We start from the raw sequence: 20,826 nt of genomic DNA, 5'->3' as shown, positions 1-20,826 counted from the left end.
ACATTCTTTAAAGTGTGTGGAATATCCTCAAGACAAGATGACAGCAAACACGTCCAGGCTCTACCAAAACACCTGGAGACAGGCCCAGCTATAGCAAAGAACTCAGGTGTGTTCAAGGTAGAACCTCGAATCTGGCCCTGTGTTTTCTAGGTAGTCTTTGTTATCAATAAGTAATGATTTGGTCTGTTCTATAGTATTCTTTTACAGTTCTATGTTGAACTTTATACCAGAATTCCATTTGATTTATGTTAAGTTCTCTTGGTGGTAAAAAATCTTTAAGACTATTTTAGGAAGCAAAATGTCCCCCTGAGTAGTTTTTCACTAACAATGAAAACTTCTAGGGTGAGAGATGACACTTCTAGTGTGACATAAAACTACCCACAAGGCAGGCGTGGGGTCTTGAGGCCAAACAAACATTTCCCTTTTCTACTACTAACTGGGAGATTTGAGAGTCATCTGCATTTTTGAAGCTTTCATCTTAATTTATAACTTTCTTTACATTTTCAGGGGCATATCCCTATATATTGTTGATTATATAAACAAACCAACAGTTCAATTCTTCATTTTGTGACCTCTAGAAAGGTTTTTAGCAGTATTCTTTTTAAAAAAAAAAAAACTTGGTAATTTGGAATCTATATTTTACTCTATAGTAGATGCCAACTTTGATTTTTAAAGATATCTACAGCTATTAATTAAATTTTTAAATGGGACTATTATAAAACACTGAGCTTATACCTTTTTACTTGTCCCCATGAAGGGAGATATAACCTCCCTCAGAATATTCTGGACAGCTACAACAATAAAATATTAGTGGCAAATAATACCTTTGAGGGATGCATATTAGGGTCAGCATTGCCTTGACAATATGCCTGGGAGCATTTTTTACACTTGTATCCAAATGGACAGCAGAGGGCACTGCTGCTAAGCAGGACAGAGACACAGAAAATCACCAGCTCACACTGGGCTCCCTGGGAATGCAAGCTCCTTTCTAAAATGAACCACTTTGATAAACTGGGAGATTGGGATTGACATATATACACTACTATATATATAACAGATAACTAATAAGGACCTACTATGTAGCACAGGGAACTCTACTCAATACTCTGTAATGACCTATACAGGATCTAAAAAAGAATGCATATATGTATAACTGATCCACTTTGCTGTACAGCAGAAATTAACACAACATTGTAAATCAACTATACTCCAATAAAAATCTTTTTTAAAATTAAGCACTCTAGGGCTTCCCTGGTGGCGCAGTGGTTGAGAGTCCGCCTGCCGATGCAGGGGACACGGGTTCGTGCCCCGGTCCGGGAAGATCCCACATGCTGCGGAGCGGCTGGGCCTGTGAGCCATGGCCGCTGAGCCTGCGCATCCGGAGCCTGTGCTCCGCAACGGGAGAGGCCACAACAGTGAGAGGCCCGTGTACCGCAAGAAAACAAAACAAACAAACAAAAAATTAAGCACTCTAACGCTCTAATTTGAGGCTGCATGAATAATAACTCATGAGAATCAATTTTTGAAAATTTTGCTCTGATTTTTAAGGAAAACGAGCAACTTGTCATAGAACCTCGTGTGTCACTCAAATCCTTCTTTCCAGGAAGGAGGTTTGCTCAAGTGAACTTCTACGGGTGGGGTACAGGACTTTTCCAGGTGGACACAGAAAATCAGGACACACAGCTGTTATAAACTTTGACCTTACCATTGAAGCCGTCCTGGTCCAGATCTCCCAAAGGGGCTATGGCACTGCCGAACCTTGCAAAGACCTCAAACCCATTCAGTTTGGTTGTCTGGAAGTCTCCCGAAGCTCTTTGCAGAGACACTGAGACCTGCCCCACCTCCTGGAGTTTGCCATCGGAACCACGATCCATGAAGAGAGGCGCTCCAATAAATACGTCTGCGTAACTAAAAAACATAATCTTTTTCACCAAAAGCAAGATCAAATTCCATGTGACTACTAATAATCATTTTCTTTCTTATTAAAACTCAAGTTTTCCTCTTTCTACAGCTCGTATAGCCACATTTGAAATGATCATTTCTAATTCAAGCCTTCCTTCAGCTCTTTTAAGAAACTATGAGTAATTCATAAAGTTACTTTATTCCTTCATATTATAAAAGCTATTGAAAGAAATTATTAACAACATAAAGGTTTTCTAGTATTTGTGATTAAGGTTGCTTCAAATCGGTTCCTTAAATAGAAAGATTAGCAGGAAGGGGACAGAGAAACAGAAGAAAAAATGTTTAGTTTTAGTAAAGCGTTCATAAACACAGAGGAAAACTGTTTCTGGAAACATTTTTTTAAACTTACTCATCCCCATTAATGTCAGTGGCAGCGACAGAAAATCCAAAATATGCAGCCATCTGGATAATAAGATGAAAATGAAATGTTTACATTTCATCCAACTAGCTTAGACAGTTAATATTTGTTGTATATTTATGAAATAGAAAGGGTTATTTTTTTCTCTGCATATAGTGCTTCAATCTAAATTTCTTCTTTCGTTTATCCTACCAAAACAATGACAATCAGTTAATGAGGCTTGCATACTCTCCTAGATTTACTGGCAAGACATAGCACATGTATATCATTTTGGTGTCTTCAGCACATGCCATTTAAGTCCAAATACAATCAAGCCTCCTTCCAAGGCCCCACCTACTGTCTCCCTTCCTCTCCACTTACCCAAAGCACACCAGACAAACACACTACCAGAAAGAGAGACAGTCACAAACAGACGTTTCAACTGAACCCAAGAAGTTATAAATGACGCCTATGCAGTAAAAATAATAATTATTAATAGGTCATAAATGGTTCTTCCTACGTGAAACCACTACAACTCTAAAGAAATTACTGTTCGGAAAGATAGAGACTGGAATTCATTTTTGTTTCACATCTCAATCAACTATGTGCCAGTGGTTTTGCTTTTGAATTACACACAGTACAAATGTACTTGGTTTTATCATGGGCTTGTTTTGCAGAGGGAGAAAGAATGTCCTCTCCCCACCACAGGAGACTGCTGGCCATCACAGACAGAGCAGCCTGGCTGGAAATACATGTGAAAAAGGAAAGTTCTAAAGAGACTCCGACATACAAAACTAGGAGAGGTGACAGATTAAAGACAAACTAAAATGAAGGATGAGTCAACAAACCAAAAAAACGTAAAGTTAGCAAAGCTTCCAAAATTTGATTAGCTGAGCTATCAGGAGGGAATGATATGGGAGATTAATATGTTAATCTATTTTGAATTTATACAGTGTAATTGAGAAAATGAAAAGTGCAATCTGTGTTCAATCACAAGGTAATAAAGTGCATTGTATTTGGGGTACCATGATGAAGTGCTGACTGGAATTTAACAGAATACTATTCTTGGGCCTTGGTCTCTCAGGGCATCAGGCCTGAAACTGTAAAGAAAGGATGGCATTTACTGAGACAAGTCCTGGCCTGGGTATTATCACTAAAATATTTTCCTTTGATTCTCACCACAACCCCATGAGCAAGTTACCAGTATCCCTATTTTTATACATGAGCCACCAGATTTACAGTGGGAAACACCCTGCCCAATGTAGTAGTGAGTAGTGAGAGCCCACGTCTGTCCTAATGGAAAGCCCGTGCTTTCCCCCACAAAAGAGCTGAGGAAGAACAGAGAAAGCATCAAGGATCAAGTACAACAAGAGCCAGAGACACACGTGGTCATCGGACAGGAGAAGCTGCTTGAGGTGAAGAAGTCACAACAGCACAAAGGGACAGCCACCCCTACCACAAGCCTAATGGCTGTCAACTGCAGGTGTCAACCCTGACCACCACACAAACGGAAAGAGGTTACTGGGGACCTCGGGTCTAGTTTCCCATCCTATCAATCCTCTCACAAAGCCCAACAGAGTCAACTGAACAAGAAGTGGGCTTAAATCCCAGATCTGCAAACTAGGAGACGTTTTTTCTCCACCTATTGATTAATTTTTCCTTTATCATTACAGGCGTACCTCGGAGACATTGCAGGTTCAGTTCCAGACCACCACAACAAATCAAATAGCCTAATAAACTGAGTCACACAAATATTTTGGTTTCCCATACATATAAAATTTACATTTACACTATACTATATAGTCTATTAAGTGTGCAATAGCATGATGTCTAAAAAAAACAATGTACATATCTTAATTTAAAAATACTTTATTGCTAAAAAATACTAACCATCATCTGACAACTCAGGGTTGCCACAAACCTTCAATTTGTAAAAAACGCAGAATCTATGAAGCATAATAAAACAAAACACAATAAAACAAGGTATGTCTGTACTAACTTACCACTTCAGTCTTTGAGTCATACAATACAGAATATTATAAAACGCCTGTAATTGTAGAGAATGTCTAGTACTAAGTTTTAACTGAAGAATGTTTTATTTCTTGTAGCACAAATGAAGTTTACTTGTAATATCTATAGTAAACACATCTGGGCCATGCTTTGTTTTACATCTAATAAAATTAAAAGGCAGAGATCATTCTTTAAAAGATAATTTAATGTCATCAGCAAGGAAAAAGGAATTTTTTGGTTTTGTATGTGTGCAATTAGATTCTGCACTTCCTTTGAAAAAAAAAAGCTATTAGGGCAATTACAAGTCTTTACTTAAACAAATCACTTTGGTTAAAACAAAGGAGAAATATTTAAAGCTTATTTTATATCTATAATATCAAATATTAAACAGTTACTATATATTGAATATTAAACCATCAGAATATTACTAAGAAAAGTTTTAAAGACATTGGGAAGTGCTGGTGTTAAAATGTTAAGTGAGAAAAAAAATAAAACAAAACACAACACTTTAAAAGCATACCTGTTCACCAGTAAAATTGTGTAAGGAGGACATATTTTTCCCATCATAAATATAAACCTGTGCAGGAAAAACAAAAGCATATGAAATAGAGTAAAATATAAAACAACCCAGATATTTTTAGAAAACACCTTTTAACTTTCCTACCATTCCCAAAGTCCTTGCTGCTCTTGGAACTCCTGAAACAAAGTCTGAAAAGAAAAAACTTAATTACTCATTTTTAAGGCCAGTATTGGCAACTGCAGGAATAAGTGGTTATGTCAGAAAGCTTTAAGTATTATTTCAGTAGACAATGAGTAAGAGATTTTAAAAACTTGGTACTCCATAATAAATGACCCCAGCATTTTTTAACCACAAAATCAAATCTTTAAGAAATATGGAAAGATTCTTGAGAACCTCAAATAAATGCATGTGTGCCCTCAAGGTATTCACAGTCTTGTGAAAGAGAAGAGACAAGAGCAAAGGGCTTAAGAATGAAGAAAAGCTAAACATACAGTAATGAAAGATAATTCAGAGCAAAGTGAAACAGGGTAGAGGTGGCAGTGGCACAGAAATGTGATCAAAATCAGGTAGAGCCTAGGATCCTCAGATTGAGCTCTGAAGATGAACAGAGAGAGGATGGGGTAACAGCCTTACTGACAGAGCTTGGAAGGTTACAAATTACGGGCCTGAAGAAAGAAGAAACTATTAAACTATGCCTCTCCAAGAGAACTGAATCTGCTGAAATCAAGAATGAAGGAGCTGAAGAAATAACTGAAGTGCTGGGGGCTGGAAAGGAGCAGACAAGAGGTCACTGAGGCCCTCAGCCCCCTTGGCTGCTAGAGAAAGTTTACCAGAGACCAAGCTCAATTTCAAAACTCTTTAATTGCTGAAATTTTTCTATGCCACTTGTTTCAAATGCTTAGCCTCATTTTTTTAAAGAGGATTAAATATAGTTCAAGTGCATCATACCATCTATGCCATCACCGTTGAAATCTCCGACGGCCACTGAGTAACCTAAAGGGGAACCAAAGGTAAGACACCATCAGGGCAGGACTGGTTATCTTCAGCGTACTTGCTGACTAAGCTTTCCTGGAAAATATCTTCAAGTAATTCCTTTAATTATGTAATATTTTGTCCTCTAGGAGTAATAGATTCATATGTATATGATAAATATATCTTAAAGAAAATAATGGAGTTAAATACTTAAACAGTATATCTCTGTTAGAAATATAAACCTGTTTTATCAACTTTACAAAGGAGTCAGTTAAAAACAGGGTAAATCTGCATCATAAAGAAGCGAAAACAGGTTTTCTCAATCAGCAAAATACTATTTCTGTCATGTATTATTTGGTTTAATGAATATGAGAAATTTAAAGAGAGAGAACAAAAGTTAATAAATCCTAAACCAAAACTGTAGTTTAACATAGTGAATAAAAGTTCAGGAGTCAGACTGCCTGGGTTGGAATCTCAGAAAAGCAAGTTACAAGTGAGGGGCTTTAGGCAAATTATTTTGCCTCTCTGTGCCTGTTTCTTTATCTATAAAATGGGAGTAAAACATTAGGACACTTTCATAGACCTGTTGTGAGGACTAAATGAGTTAATACAAGTAAGCACTTAGAACAATGCCCAGGATGGGCCAAGCATATCTTAAAGGTTATCTATTATTATTATCATTGTGTTAATAATCATGCTCTTAAATTTCAGTTACTGACATACAATATAACCTAAGTATTCATAACAAATATGTTCCCTATATTTTAAGAAAATCTTAATCTATTTCACATAAAAGATTTTCCTACTGAAAGCAGCATATGTAAATACAGGACAAATCCACCACAACACCAGAAAATAAATCCATATTTTGATTTTACCTACCCAAGTAACTGTCATCAAAAATAGCTTGTGCAGTCCGAGTTGCTAACTGGTTATTATACTTGATGCTATAAACTTTGGGGTCATATTTAGATACAATTTCTGCTATTTGATCTGAAATGAGCTGACCTGAAATAAATACATAAAATAAATTATAATTTGAAATGTGTGGACCTGAAAAAAATATATAAAATAAATGACAAGTTTCTAATGGGAACTTTATGACACAGATGATGGATAGCACCTGCATGAAAGAAAATAGATTAGATATGTCTTTCTAATTATCAGCCTTAAATAACTCTTCTTCATAATACTAAATCTGAAATTTGATTATTTTTTAAGTCACAATTATTTCTATTCAAGCTAGTACTTAAAATTAGTCTCTGCTAAAAAACAAAAATTTATAAATGCAGAATTAGTTTTAATTCACTAAAAAAAATCAATGTTAAATAAATGGAATCATAAAATCAAAGGTTGTTTCCAAACCAAATTTCAAGTTAGAACTTGAAAAACCTACTGAAATAATTACTTTTACCTTCATAATAATTTGTTAAACTGATTTTTTAACAAGTTATTTGGACACTTTTATGAAAGCAGCCTGAATGAGTGAGTTCACTTTTCTTCCCAACCTTAAGTTATTAAGTACACAAGAAATCCAGACAACTACATAAAAATCGACTGCCTCCCTGCCCCAAGAAAGGTTGTTTGATTTATCAAATGCCATCTCCATAACATATGAAAAATAATCTCTTCATTTCTGCTATTTCAGAAAGAAAATCATAATAGCTAAAGATATTAATCTTGTTTCAATTTTTCCAGTCACATAAGCTGAGTTTGTAGGGCAGAAACACTTTCTGTCTGGGTCACTACTTTACCCTCTGTGCCTAAACAGTACCAAACACATAGGAGGGATTCATTAAATATTTCTTGAATCAAAGAACACAGGAAAATTTATCATGTCTTTGGAATAAAACACCATTATCATTTTCTCTATTCTTACAGAGACAATTCTGAGATCTATAGAAAAATTCATCCTAATATCTTACCTATTCACAGTGAAACGTGCTGATTTTAATCTTATTAAAACAAAATATTCTCCGCCCAGTCACTGAGTTTTCAGTTACATATTATATACCATTTATAATAAATCTCTAGTGAATATAATATTAATAGTATCTGTCCTAATTTATAACAAACAGGAATGCATACATTGTGCATGCTCAAGGTATTAAAAGAACAAGTCATTTAAACATGTTCACAGCTGTGTCTCTTAAAAAGGCAGAGTTAACAAAGAGTCCTGACTGAGAATCACAAAATCTATCTTTGGTTTCCTCACATGCTCATCAGACACTTCCCTCCCTTCCACTGAATGACATACCTAGCAGTAAAGAAGAAAAATAAATCCATGTTTTATAGCTAATTAGAAAGCATTAATATCTATTTTCTTACATAGAGTCAGAGCTGCTATTTTAATTTTTATTGTAAAACTGTAAAACTCAAGTATAATTTTCCTAAATCATTTCATTTTCCAATAGAGGTACAATTCATAGAAATTCAAATTTTTCAGTTTTAGTATGTTTCTCATACTGATCCTCTTTGCCTGATTTTTCTTTTTCTCCTTTGCCATCCCTTCCAATTTTTCACTTATTCCCATTTCTCATTCCTTCTTATTTTCCTTCCATCCTGTTTTCCTTCAGCAAATCTCTTTTAGTTTCCCTTTCTATAAAGCAAAAGCACGGGTTTTCCTACAAGGAAGCAAGTAAAGAAAGCAGAGTGCAGAATACAGAAGTAAAATTCAGAATCAGAAAGTACTTGCAAATCAATATAGTCATAGATTTTCCAGTTCTTCCAAATATTGACAATGCTTGAATAACAGAATCTGGTAAATGGCACTTTTTAGCAGAAAATAAACATGTGACTATATTGACTAAATAAATGTGTCTCTAATGATAAATGAATCATAAGCTAAGAAAATAAGCAGATATAGTTACCTATTTTCAAACTGTCAGAAAATAATGATCTGTTATACATTTGTTCAAATGGTAATTTTATTAGTCCTCAGAAAATGACTAAAGAATGTAGTGTTTTATCTTTACATCAATCGTCAATGCCAGTTTAATATATTCTTTTGAAACTTAATAAGATCCTCTATTTAAAAAACTCCCCAAACACAAAGAAATCATTCTTGATGTCAGCGATTAATGAGAAAATAACCATTTAAATATTTTAATGTGCAAATTCAAATTAAGTTTAAAACCATGAGCTTTTGGAAGGCCACAATTTACCTATTACAAATCAGTTCCACACACTTTCTAATGCTTAATTACATCATTTCCTCTGAAGTACAGAGATGAAAAAGTACATATCATAAACAATAAAAATAAATTATTTTATTAATTTACTTTATAATTTACTTTTAAAATATTCAGTTTATTTTCTACTAGGAATATATATAATATACGTTATATATTATGTTATATATTTATATATTTTACATACACCTTATATGATGTTATAGTCCTTTTTAAAAAAAATTGTACACAATTTTTATACAATTTATACAAAGATAGCGATTATACATTTAAATTTTATTTTTCCATTTCTTTGTTTAAAATAATTTGAAAGGTCTCATAGGCACATGATAAGCCAGATGAGTCTGAAACACAGTCATTATTGGGTAGTTTTTGAAAGATTAACCTACCTTGCCAATAAAAGCTACCAGGACCACCAAGAAGTACTCTGTCAGCCTAGATTAAATCAAACAAAAAGATACATATTTTAAAACAGGTAGCTTTAAAAATGTAGAGCAATGTAATAAACATAAAAGCTACATATACAAGTATATATGTATATATGACATATATATGCAAATATATGCATATATTAAACATGTATATATTAAAGCAAACAAAATCATAAGTCTTAAACTCATCTAATTCAGTAATTTTCACTATACTTTTTCTAAAACACAATGCAATAAATATCAAAAAGGAAACTTATAATATATTCACTTAATATGTGAAAATATACAAACATATATATACATGTAGATTCGTAGATCTTGGCTGCTTCACACACGTGGTATGACGTGCCATCAGCATAGTATTATTGGTTACAGTAAGAAAAAAGTCACTCCTTAATTCTGTATATTACCTTTGTGACTACATAGGCAAATTTCCTTTCTAATAATCATTAAAAATTTTTCAGCTAAAGGAAAAATTTTAGTGTCTTGCATATCTAAACAAGAGTGAGGTTAGAGGGTAAATTTTTCAGGGTATATTATATATACAAATTATACCTGACTAGCATTTCTTACATCTGTAACAAATTATAAGTATCTAATTCAAGGTAGTTAGTGTTTGAACATAGTATTTTTAAAATTTCCTCTTGCTGGAGGTTAAGAGAAAATTTTTCTCTCTCCAAATGGACATATAGCCTTTCAAGCTTTCAACAACCTCTGGCCATGGCTATGTAAAAGATATTTCTAAGTTGTCTGCTTTAAAATGACACCATTTTTCAGAAATGAGTTGAAGAAAGCAAACAGTTAATATAGCAATGACTGTTCATAGTATGGGAATATTTCTGGGGTTATAGTTGTACTGGCATAAGTACAGAAAATAAGGACACTTTTTGCTTTAATACAACACCTATTTGAAAACACATCATATGAGTTGAAACCTAATATGCATTAATATACTTTATCTCTCTTTGTTTTGCTTCCTTAAATTTTAAATTATAAGTAATTATGAATAAGTTTTGAATTATGAATTTCAAATTGAGTGAATTAAAATCAATTACTTAATAAGGAGAGTCAACTATAATTACCAGTATCTAATCTAGAAAAAAATTTTAATACAGATAAAATACAAATTAAAAAAAATAAGAAAATGCTTTATTAGTTTTTCTGAATCATGATTATAGTTTCTGTTGTTTTAATAAATTTAAGGCACTTCTGTTTGCATTTTCTAAGAAAGCCATATTAAGCTTTCTAAGGAAGCTCTACTTTTAACCAAGCAATGTATTTTTGAGACTTCTCTAGGAGTAATTAATAGTCTCAATTTGATATTCAAAATGTTCATATATCCCACAAAAAAAAAAACCCACACACAAAAGAAAATTACATAAAGAGAAGTACTTAAGAAAAATTTCCTTTGAAAATATAAATGGAATTCTTATTTTTAAAAAATAGCTTAAAAACTATCAACTCTAGAGAGCACATCAGCTTAGCTAAAAATACATAGAGCCCTGTATATGAGATTTCTTACAATAATTAAATTGCTTCAACTTTACTTGTTGCCTGTAGGCACATAATAGATGGTAAATAAGCATGCTTTTCAACTTTTATGTAACTAAACTCTGATTTTGTAAGAAAGCTCCCATTGCTAGCTTTTACAAAAACTCAATTTCAGTCAAAAATAGAAAGGTTTAATAGTCTATCAATTTATCCAACTGGAAATTGTAATATTAATATTAAGTCATAACAGCTATCTATCTTCTACTCAGGAGATTTTCTACTGTCCTTCATTCCATTTTGATGTCTATTTCAAACAAGCAATGTCTCCTAGGGAGAGAATAATATAAAGCAACGGATATCAAAATGCATGGGTCATTTTTATTAGCTGTTTTCATAAAACAGGTAATAGTTACAGAGAATCTGAAGTATTAACCAGTTAATTTTTAACCATGGCTTAGATAATAAGGTAGATCTGAATCTCACTCAGTCTTAAATGAGAACTTACTTTAGTAAAATCAATGCTGAATCCTCCTTGACAAAATCCCTGTCCATCAGCATCAATATTTTCTAAAATAAAAAGATTGGAAATATACACAAACCCCAAAACAAACAACACAAAACAAAACATGAGAAGAATCTGATATCACTCTAACTGTAAGATAATGTACTAGTCTCTGAGAGTGTTCATTCACTCAGGCACTTAATGAGTTATTAACACATTCTAAACAAGTTAGTATGGGGCTTCCCTGGTGACGCAGTTTTTGGGAGTCCGTCTGCCGATGCAGGGGACACGGGTTTGTGCCCCGGTCCGGGAGGATCCCACATGCCGCGGAGCGGCTGGACCCGTGAGCCATGGCCGCTGAGCCTGCGCGTCTGGAGCCTGTGCTCCGCAACGGGAGAGGCCACGGTGGTGAGAGGCCCGCATACCACACACACACACAAAAAGTTAGTATGCATGTTTACCAGCACCCATTAATCAGAAATGGCAACAGAGAGAGATGAAAGTACCTGGACCAGTCAGCAGGGGACAGAAAGATCACCTAAGATGGTGGATTTCAAACTTTTTATTTTTAACCACAACCCACAAGATTATAGTTTATATCATAGCCCACACAACCCAACATACACACATTATATTTCATTCCATTTTTTAAAAATTACTGGTTATGACTCATACTTTGATTTCATAAAACAATGATGAGTTGTAATCTTTGAGTTAAAAACTCCAATCTGAAACTTCTATTTCTTACTATTATTCTCCTACAGTTGTTAGGTCTTCACTAAGTTATTATGAATACTTAAAGGAGATACCTACATTCCTGATACATTTCCTATATATACACTTATATCCAACAACAACAACAAACCTGAAAAAAAGTAGTTCAGAATCTGGGGAGATGGCCAGACCCTAATTTAATATTCTGCAATGAGCAAAATACGAAAACTACTCCTACTCTCACAACACATTTAGAAAGTCAACTTTTTTAAACATGACACTTTTAAGTATTCTCCAAATGATAAGAGACTCAACTGTTTTACTCCTTTATACTCAATTATTAAATTGGCCAATAATAATTAACTCTAATTAATAATAAATTAACTCTAATCATGAGTAATACTGTACCTAGAAGTAACAGTGAGCCTGAAAACTCTTCCTTGTTTTATTTTGAGGATAATAAGCAACAATGAAAAACAGCTGCTCTTCAGTCATCAAGGAATTCTTGTAGTCAATGTCACAATATCTAAATAATTTTGCTATAGTATTCCTGTATTTGCCACCCAAATACAGGAACCAAAAATATCTACTTTCAGTCATGAGGACAACTTGCAAGAATTTTTGTCAAATACTCCCATCTAAAATTTTGAACCCATTTTAAAACCTGGGAACTGCCCCAAGATTACACACTTAATATCTAAATTTAGAATTTTTTTTAGAAAATAGCCTCAAGAGTATAATGCTACCCCAATGTAAATTTTTCTAACCAAGAGGCAATGGGAAAATGCAGGGCTGGGGCTTCCAGTGTCTAGTGAATCATACTAAGGAATTCTGCTCTGACCTCAAGTCAGCCGTTTATTTCCTTTATTCAAGTTGCATCTGGGGAACTATTTCAAGCTATTTATAAAGACATCCTTTTTTGATTATCATACTGTACAATTATCTACTTTATTTGGTTTCCCAGAACATCCAGCTAGAAACATAACCGTCCTTTAAAATTTTAACAGGTACCTATTAAACAGTGCGAATGTAAAGAATTTTATGTTGACTATAATCTATTTCAGTGAAGGCTTTTGTTTTTATTTCTATGGACAATTAATATTTCTGCTATTTGTTAAGCCTGACAATATTATAAATAATGTTATTGGTTATGATAGTAAGAGCAGCTAATGTTTATCAAGCCCTTAATTTCTGTGAGCCCAGTACCGTACTAAAGCATTTAAAATCTTTTAAAATCTATACAGCAATTCTATGAGAGATACTATTATTAGTCACAATTTACATATAAGAAAACTGAGGCTCACAGAAATTAAGGAACTTGACTATGGTAAACCACCTAGTAAATAAAAGAGCATGGATCTGCGGTGAGGAGTGTCTACACCACTAGGCTGCACTATCTCAAGCCAGCAGTGCATTTATAATTCCCTAAGCAACCATCAAGGGGAAGAAAAAACAAACTAGAAATCACAACTGAGAAAAATCTATATGCAAATAACATTATCATCAGAAAGTAGACAGAAAGAACAAAGACTCAGTCTGAGCATGGAGATGAAAGAGTATTTAAATCATATGATTTGTGGTTCAGGCACTTTTAGAACAGAAAGACATTTAGCCTATTGTATAATGCCAAGAATGGTCATAGATACAGTAATGAGAAGCCAAAAGCAAACATAATCAGTAATAAGGTAAACTTTTATAGAGTGACGTTCCACAGATCCATATAGGTCACATTAAAAACAAAAGCATGAAAAAAAAAAAAAAAAAAAAACAAAAGCATGAGGTGGATGGACCCAGAGTCTGTCATACAGAGTGAAGTAAGTCAGAAAGAGAAAAACAAATACCGTATGCTAACACATATATATGGAATCTAAAAAAAAAAAATTGGTTATGAAGAACCTAGGGGCAGGACAGGAATTAAGACACAGACGTAGAGAATGGGCTTGAGGACACGGGGAGGGTTAAGGGTAAGCTGAGACGAAATGAGAGAGTGGCATGGACTTATATATACTACTAAATGTAAAATAGATAGCTAGTGGGAAGCAGCTGCATAGCACAGGAAGATCAGCTCAGTGCTCTGTGACCACCTAGAGCGATTGGGAGGGTGGGAGGGAGACGCAAGAGGGAGGAGATATGGGGATATATGTATATGTATATGTATAGCTGATTCATTTTGTTATAAAGCAGAACCTAACACACCATTGTAAAGCAATTATACTCCAATAAAGGTGTTAAAAAAAAGAAAGCAAACAACAAACAAATGAACAAACAACAAAACCCACAAACTACCACCACCAAAACAAGCAGTTATCAAGAAGTTGGCAATGTAGCCCTACAAAACTGGCAGCCTCGTGTAAAATCAGCCATTGGGTTACACAATTTATTGAAGTATGAAAAAGACATAAAATACAAAAACTGCATCTCTGAAGTCTTTTGCCTAAATCAGCGTTTTACCAGTGATGAATCACCCATGACTATAGATATACAGGTTGTTGGCAGAGTGCAAGAATATAACCCAAGTTCTGAGATTCCCACTCTTGAGCGTTTTTCTCTGGGCAGGTTGCCCCTTGCACTGTGGGCTGCAGGTAGCTTAATACTTCAAAGGTTGAGCCCTAAAGTACATACAATGATCAAGAGATATTGAAAGCCAGCTTATTAAGAAGAAAGGCATTCACTTTGATATTTTTAAGATTGTTCTCTCTGCTTTTTCTAATATTTGAGGTATTACTATTGAGATCGGGGATCAGCAAACATCTTCTGTAAAGGGCCAGATAATAAATGTTTTAGGCTTAGGGGCTATACAGTCTCTGTGGCAAGGACTCAACTCTCCCTTTATAGATAACATGTAAACAAATGGGTGTGGCTATGTTCCAATAAAACTTTATTTACAAAAACAGACTCACAAGCCATAGTTTGCTGATCTGATTTGGATGTTAAATACTTCAGAAAATAAGGTTAAAATGTCTGTGCTTAAACCAAATAAGTGAAAGCATTTTGAGCAGCTACATCACGCAGTCTTAATCCTTTAAATACATGTTAAGAAGAGAACTGGTCGTTACTGAAGAGGCATAATGATGAAAAATACTAGCTGAACATGGCAGTATATCCTCAAGGGATCATCGTTAGAATGCTTGTTTTCAGAAGGGTTCTTGTCCTCTTACATCAGGAATTATCCAAACCTGCACTTTTTTTTTTTTTTGTTTCCCTTGTAATGTTTAGCAATTTTCATGACATGTGAATAGTATTCTAAGCTGTTAAATGGTAGAATGGGAGCTGCCTTGTCCTGTGACTATTATTTTTTTTTAAATAAATAAATTTATTTATTTATTTTTGTCTGTGTTGGGTCTTCGTTTCTGTGCGAGGGCTTTCTCTACTTGCGGCGGGCGGGGGCCAGTCTTCATCGCGGTGCGCGGGCCTCTCACTATCTCGGCCTCTCTTGTTGCGGAGCACAGGCTCCAGACGCGCAGGCTCAGTAGTTGTGGCTCAAGGGCCCAGTTGCTCCGCGGCATGTGGGATCTTCCCAGACCAGGGCTCGAACCTGTGTCCCCTGCATTGGCAGGCAGATTCTCAACCACTGCACCACCAGGGAAGCCCCAAACCTGCACTTTTGAAAGCAGTATTCTCTGTAGAAAAGTTGTGCTTAATACAGAGGAAATAGAAATGGAATACATTTTCTATTGTTAGTAATACAGGGAAAAGATTCCTTTGGAATAAGACAGACCTGGGTTAAAATCCTCATTAGATCACTCACTACCATAAGATGTAGGAAAAAAATGACTTCAACTGTCTGAATCTCAGTTCCCACATGTATCAGAAAAGAATAAAGGAGATTTTACAGGTGTGTCCATCACATAAACAATAGGTTACAAGCCTGGCACACAAGGGTTAGCTCATCCTTCAGAGCTACGAAATTATCTTCTCACCATAGGAACATTTTTGCAATACAGAAATTAAAAACACAAATTTAGTCCTCACATTTTCCACATGCCACCAAAGACAACAGTACTATGACCAAAACACCAATAGAAGGTGGTGTAGTCAGACACTGAGGATACATCTGCCCACCTCCTCCATTCTCGCAGGGTGTGCTTTCTGACCTACTCTAATAAAGCGGTTATGGGTATGTATCATTCTTTTCATGTTTACCTCCCACTTACAACAAGTAGGGCCAGGGCAGTGGGCTAAAAATAAGTGTTTCATGAAATCATTCTGCAATTTCTCAGAGGTTCAACTGCTTAGAATTTTGAAGACTAAATAGATACTTTGGTGTCACAAGTTACCTAACATGGAAAAAAAGTCTAGCAATAAGAGTCTTACATGTTGTACTTTTGTTATTAATTCTCTTTACTACACTACTTGGTGACCAGTGGAACAGAAAAAGTAATGGCCTAAAAAGTGGTCCAGGTATAAACACCACACTGCATTTCAAGAAGCTATTTTTATGTTTCTGATATAAAGAGGATCTGGAGTGGTGGCCAATTCAACAATAGTGGAGAAGCAAAAGGACTGCAACCTCCAAGAAGGAAAAAGTATACAGAGTTTGGAAAAGCATAATCAGAATTACAAGTGCTCAAAATCATCTTTAGCCACAATATAAATTTCATTGGAAATTTCAAATAATATTAGAGAACAGGGTGAGATCTTTTAGATCAAGAGGAGTGAGCTTAGTCGACAGACTGACAAAGAGACTGATTAAAAGCAAGGAAATTCAGACTCCGGCTCCTGACCCCAATGTTTCACCTTCTTATAAAAACTCTGGCTCCTTATGACAATTATTTTTTACTTTTAACATCATTATTAATATAGAGCTGCAGTTCTCAAATTTTGGTATCCATCAGAATTACCTTGTAGAGTCTGTTAAAAATGAAGGTGGCTAGGCCTGACCCAGACCTGCTGAATCAGAATCGTTAGCTGTGGGGTCTGCATCTCTGTTAGAGAAGCTCAAGGGAGCACCTTTTGACTAATAGTGACTAAAAATGCAGATTTCCAAAATCAAATATTAATTATTACTGACCAAGGAAGATGAAAACTAGTTCTTAGGGAGAAAGATAAGCCTGTTGACTGCATATTCTAAATTTCTTTACATTAATAAAATTGCCTTCATTTTGCTGTCATCAAACAGCACGGTATGTCTACAAATTTTAACACACACACACACACACACACACACACACTTTTTTAACAGCCTAGGCTTCCCAAACCTCTTTGTAAAAGCTGGTCAATTTCCTATACATACTTGATCTGCATGGAGCATACTCAACAGTCTTTGTACCATCCTGAAGAAAGCATGTTCCAACAGGCTCTCTCTCCTGTTTCATTTCAGTCCTCCAGTGGTACAGTGGGGCACAGGCCTGAAATCAAAGGGGGTAGTCCACACATAAAAATTCTCTGAAAAAAATTAGTGTTTCATATAATCTATACTACCTCAGATTACAATATACCTTTATAAGCATTTATAAAAATTAATCAAACCTATCCTTTACCTTAAATTCCTTATCACAGTAGTGGATAAAGATTTTTAAAGTACTCTTCTCATATGCTTCTAAAGGCCATATTTGGAGTCTAGGTATTTTTTTTTTCAAAATAGCAAAATCATTATTTTGAGTAGCACCTTTCTTGACGTTAGGTGCTAAACTGAAGGGCACAGACCAAATGAATATTTAACTAAATAACACTCTCATGTGTGTAGAATATATCCCTAAGTTATAAAGCAAATAATTTATCAAGTAAGAAGAGAGTAAAAGAATTTGCAGTGCTTATTTTATTTACTTTCCAAATAAACTATGACCTTTTTGCTTTCAGATTTATAGACTTCAACACCATGTAAAAGTGGTAGAATGCATGTTTTTTAACAGCATAGTAATCTACCCAAGTATAACAATTTAATTTGCTGGAAAAAATTCAATGAATTTTCTATAATATCCTTTGAAGCAAAACATTTTAATACAAACACTACAGATAACACTGGGCTATTTTATATTTACCCTAAAAACTTAAAGTAAGAAATCACTGCCACTTCTCTCCATGTACCTGATGTTCGAGAGTGGAGTATTTGCCACTTCTGCATATTTTTGCTTCTTTGTACCTCCTTCTGCCTAGAATGCCACCATTCTCAACCTCTCCTTTCACCTCCAATTGCTAAAATTTGACACATCCTTTGAAGCTCTGCCGAAATTTCACTTCCTAAACAAATCCTTCCCTCATGCCCCACAATCTGATGGAAAAAAGAAGAAAATAATAAATACTATGCAAGTAGTTAAAATAGGGAAGGGCTCTCTGAGGAAATGAAAGTAGAGCTGAAATCAGAATGAGAAGGAGCCAGCCCAAGTGAAAAGCAGTAAGATGAGCATAAGATAGGCAGAGGGACAAACACTAAGGATCTAACTGAAATGACTTGGTATGGAAGGAATAAAAAGACTAGTATAGCTACACATGTGAGGTGGAGTGAGATGATACCAAAGAGTCAGCAGCTGGTGACTGGATTACGCAGATGCTTATAAAAACCAGGATGAGCATGAGATTTTTACCCTGAGAGGGATGAAAAGCTGCTTGACTGTTTGAATCAGGCAGGTGAAATGCTCTGGTTCACTCTGGTCCTTCTATAAAGAATGGGTTGTAGCTGGGGCAAGAGAGGAAGCAGAGGGATGAGAACAGCCACTGCACTGACCCAGGTGAGGAACGACGGTGGCTTGGTACAGGGTAGAAATAGTGGAGATGATGATTTACTGAGGGCCGTGGGATATATTCCGGAAGCTGGAGACAGAACTGACAGGGCTTGCTGGTGGATGGGGTAGAGAGTCCTGCCTCTAAGATGGGGAAGTTTATATGGAAATACTTATTTTTGTGGTTTTTTCCTTTATGATGGAGGGTAACAGTTCCATTTTGGTCCACATTCATTTTGAATAATATATGAGATATACAAATGAAAATGTCAAATTGGTAGTTTGGAAATACAACTTCTAAAGATCCAAGGAGAATTAAGAGCTAGAGCTATAGATTTGGGGATTATGATATATAGATTGTATTCAGAGCCACAGGATAGGATAGGAGCAGCTAGGTAAAAGGTGTAGTTGAAGAAGACAAGGGCCCAGAACAAAGCTCAGAGACACCTCAACATTTAGAAGCTGAGCTGAAGTAGAGCTATTAAAGGAGATGGCAAAAGAGTGACCAGCAGTAAAGGGGAAAACCAGAAAAGTACAGAGTCCCAGGAGCCAAGGAAATAAAAGTATTTCAAAAAGCATGGGTCAAATGACCTTGTTGAATGGTTTTGAGGGGGCAAGAAAAGTATTCTTGACCTGCAAGTCAAGGATGACCTTGCCCATGCCTACCTGAGCCTGACAGGAGGGGTTGGGAAGAGGATGGGAAGTGAGGAAGTGGAGATGGTTACTACAGAAACCACTTTCAACAAGTCTTTGAAAAGGGGAGCAAAGGAAGGGGACTGTAGCAGAGGGGACGATGAGGCAAAGGCAGGGGTGTTTTATTCGTAAGGAGAGGAGGTACTAGGGCATTTGATTAATCAACGGCACACTATTCCTAAACCTGGCTGGATAGAAACAAACTGATGGGAACCATCGAGTAGGGCAAAAAAAATGAACAATGTAGGAATGAAGGTGAAAGTAGCAAAAGCCAAGTCTGTGAAGGGTGAGAGAGAGGGTATCCTTAGAAGGGGTGGCCTTTGATCAGAGCTAAGTGATCTGATTAAACTCTCTGCCCTTTAGCACACTGAATTTTACTATCAGCTTTCAAGCATAAAACTTCCTGTGTTCCCACATAAATTGACTAAAGTTAACTTATTAAATATCTAAAACACTTACCAAAATTTTATCCTGTTTTGACCTCACAGATGCTCCAAACCACTGATGAGACTTAAACTCCAACGGATCATCCTTGGCATAATCTCTATTGCCTAAAATAAAATTAAATTAAGTTAAAAAATAATTTAAAAAAAAAACTGTGAGGGGTGAGAAACAAAATATTCTTACTTAGTATAACATAGTTTCTTTCAATCCAACCAGGTTTATGACTAGTGTGCCTTTGATTAATCAAATAGTACACTGGCTATTTATCTCATATACTTTACACACGTTGGGGATTTTCAACTAATTAGAAAAAATAAAACACAGGATGACTTAGAAGTGTCTCAGATTTGTTATTAATCCTACCAATTATCACAATGCAGATTTGTTATTAATCCTACCAATTATCATAATGCAGAAGTGAAAAAGTAACAGCATGTGAAATTTTCCAGTTGCTAAATTGTAAGGAAATTAACTATTAAACAAACACTTATGATTACCTTCTGTACTCCCAGAACTTCTTTCTGTGGCATGAAGATATTTACAAAAATAGAAGGCTATGAAACACCTTTATAGAACACTAGCTAACACTTAGTCAAAGACTAAAGACTTAGTAAAACACTTAGCTAACACTACAGTAACACTTAGTAAAAGACTAAGATCTTACCAATGACATTATAATGTGAGTCAGAATCCAGAACACATGATTTGGCTGGTTGGAAAAAGAATTCGATTTGGCACACTACATGCAAACACTTATTTTTCAGCCTACATTATTGAGGAAATTATTCCTGATATAACAGGCACTCATGTAAAGCACTGTAGATTTAAAAAGATAAAGATAAAAATCTTTTCCATGAGAAAGCTCTTGATCTGGTCAATGAAAAAATTACAGAAATATAT

At 35.2% G+C, this 20,826-nt stretch overlaps 1 protein-coding gene across 4 annotated transcripts in view; it reads right to left on the bottom strand.

Moving 5' to 3' along the window:
• The window catches only part of ITGAV (integrin subunit alpha V), an 87,545-nt gene that overhangs the window by 33,725 nt on the left and 32,994 nt on the right, over positions 1–20,826 (bottom strand). For 2 of the 4 annotated variants that reach the window (XM_012535620.3, XM_004276915.3), the window contains exons 3-12: positions 19,942–20,033; positions 17,364–17,478; positions 11,420–11,481; positions 9,382–9,427; positions 6,684–6,809; positions 5,778–5,822; positions 4,974–5,017; positions 4,830–4,886; positions 2,312–2,364; positions 1,706–1,908 (exon numbers count right to left, since the gene is read on the bottom strand). In XM_012535620.3, coding sequence (XP_012391074.2) covers positions 1,706–1,908; positions 2,312–2,364; positions 4,830–4,886; positions 4,974–5,017; positions 5,778–5,822; positions 6,684–6,809; positions 9,382–9,427; positions 11,420–11,481; positions 17,364–17,478; positions 19,942–20,033 — 843 coding nt within the window. The remainder of the gene's footprint in view (positions 1–1,705; positions 1,909–2,311; positions 2,365–4,829; positions 4,887–4,973; positions 5,018–5,777; positions 5,823–6,683; positions 6,810–9,381; positions 9,428–11,419; positions 11,482–17,363; positions 17,479–19,941; positions 20,034–20,826) is intronic. The other 2 variants (XM_049712243.1, XM_049712244.1) reach the window with 1 other exon arrangement.

The sequence above is a fragment of the Orcinus orca genome, chromosome 7, assembly GCF_937001465.1.
Source record: "Orcinus orca chromosome 7, mOrcOrc1.1, whole genome shotgun sequence".
Taxonomy (NCBI): domain Eukaryota; kingdom Metazoa; phylum Chordata; class Mammalia; order Artiodactyla; family Delphinidae; genus Orcinus; species Orcinus orca.
The sequence above is the reverse complement of the archived record's forward strand: the minus strand, read 5'-3'. Positions and strand labels throughout refer to the sequence as shown.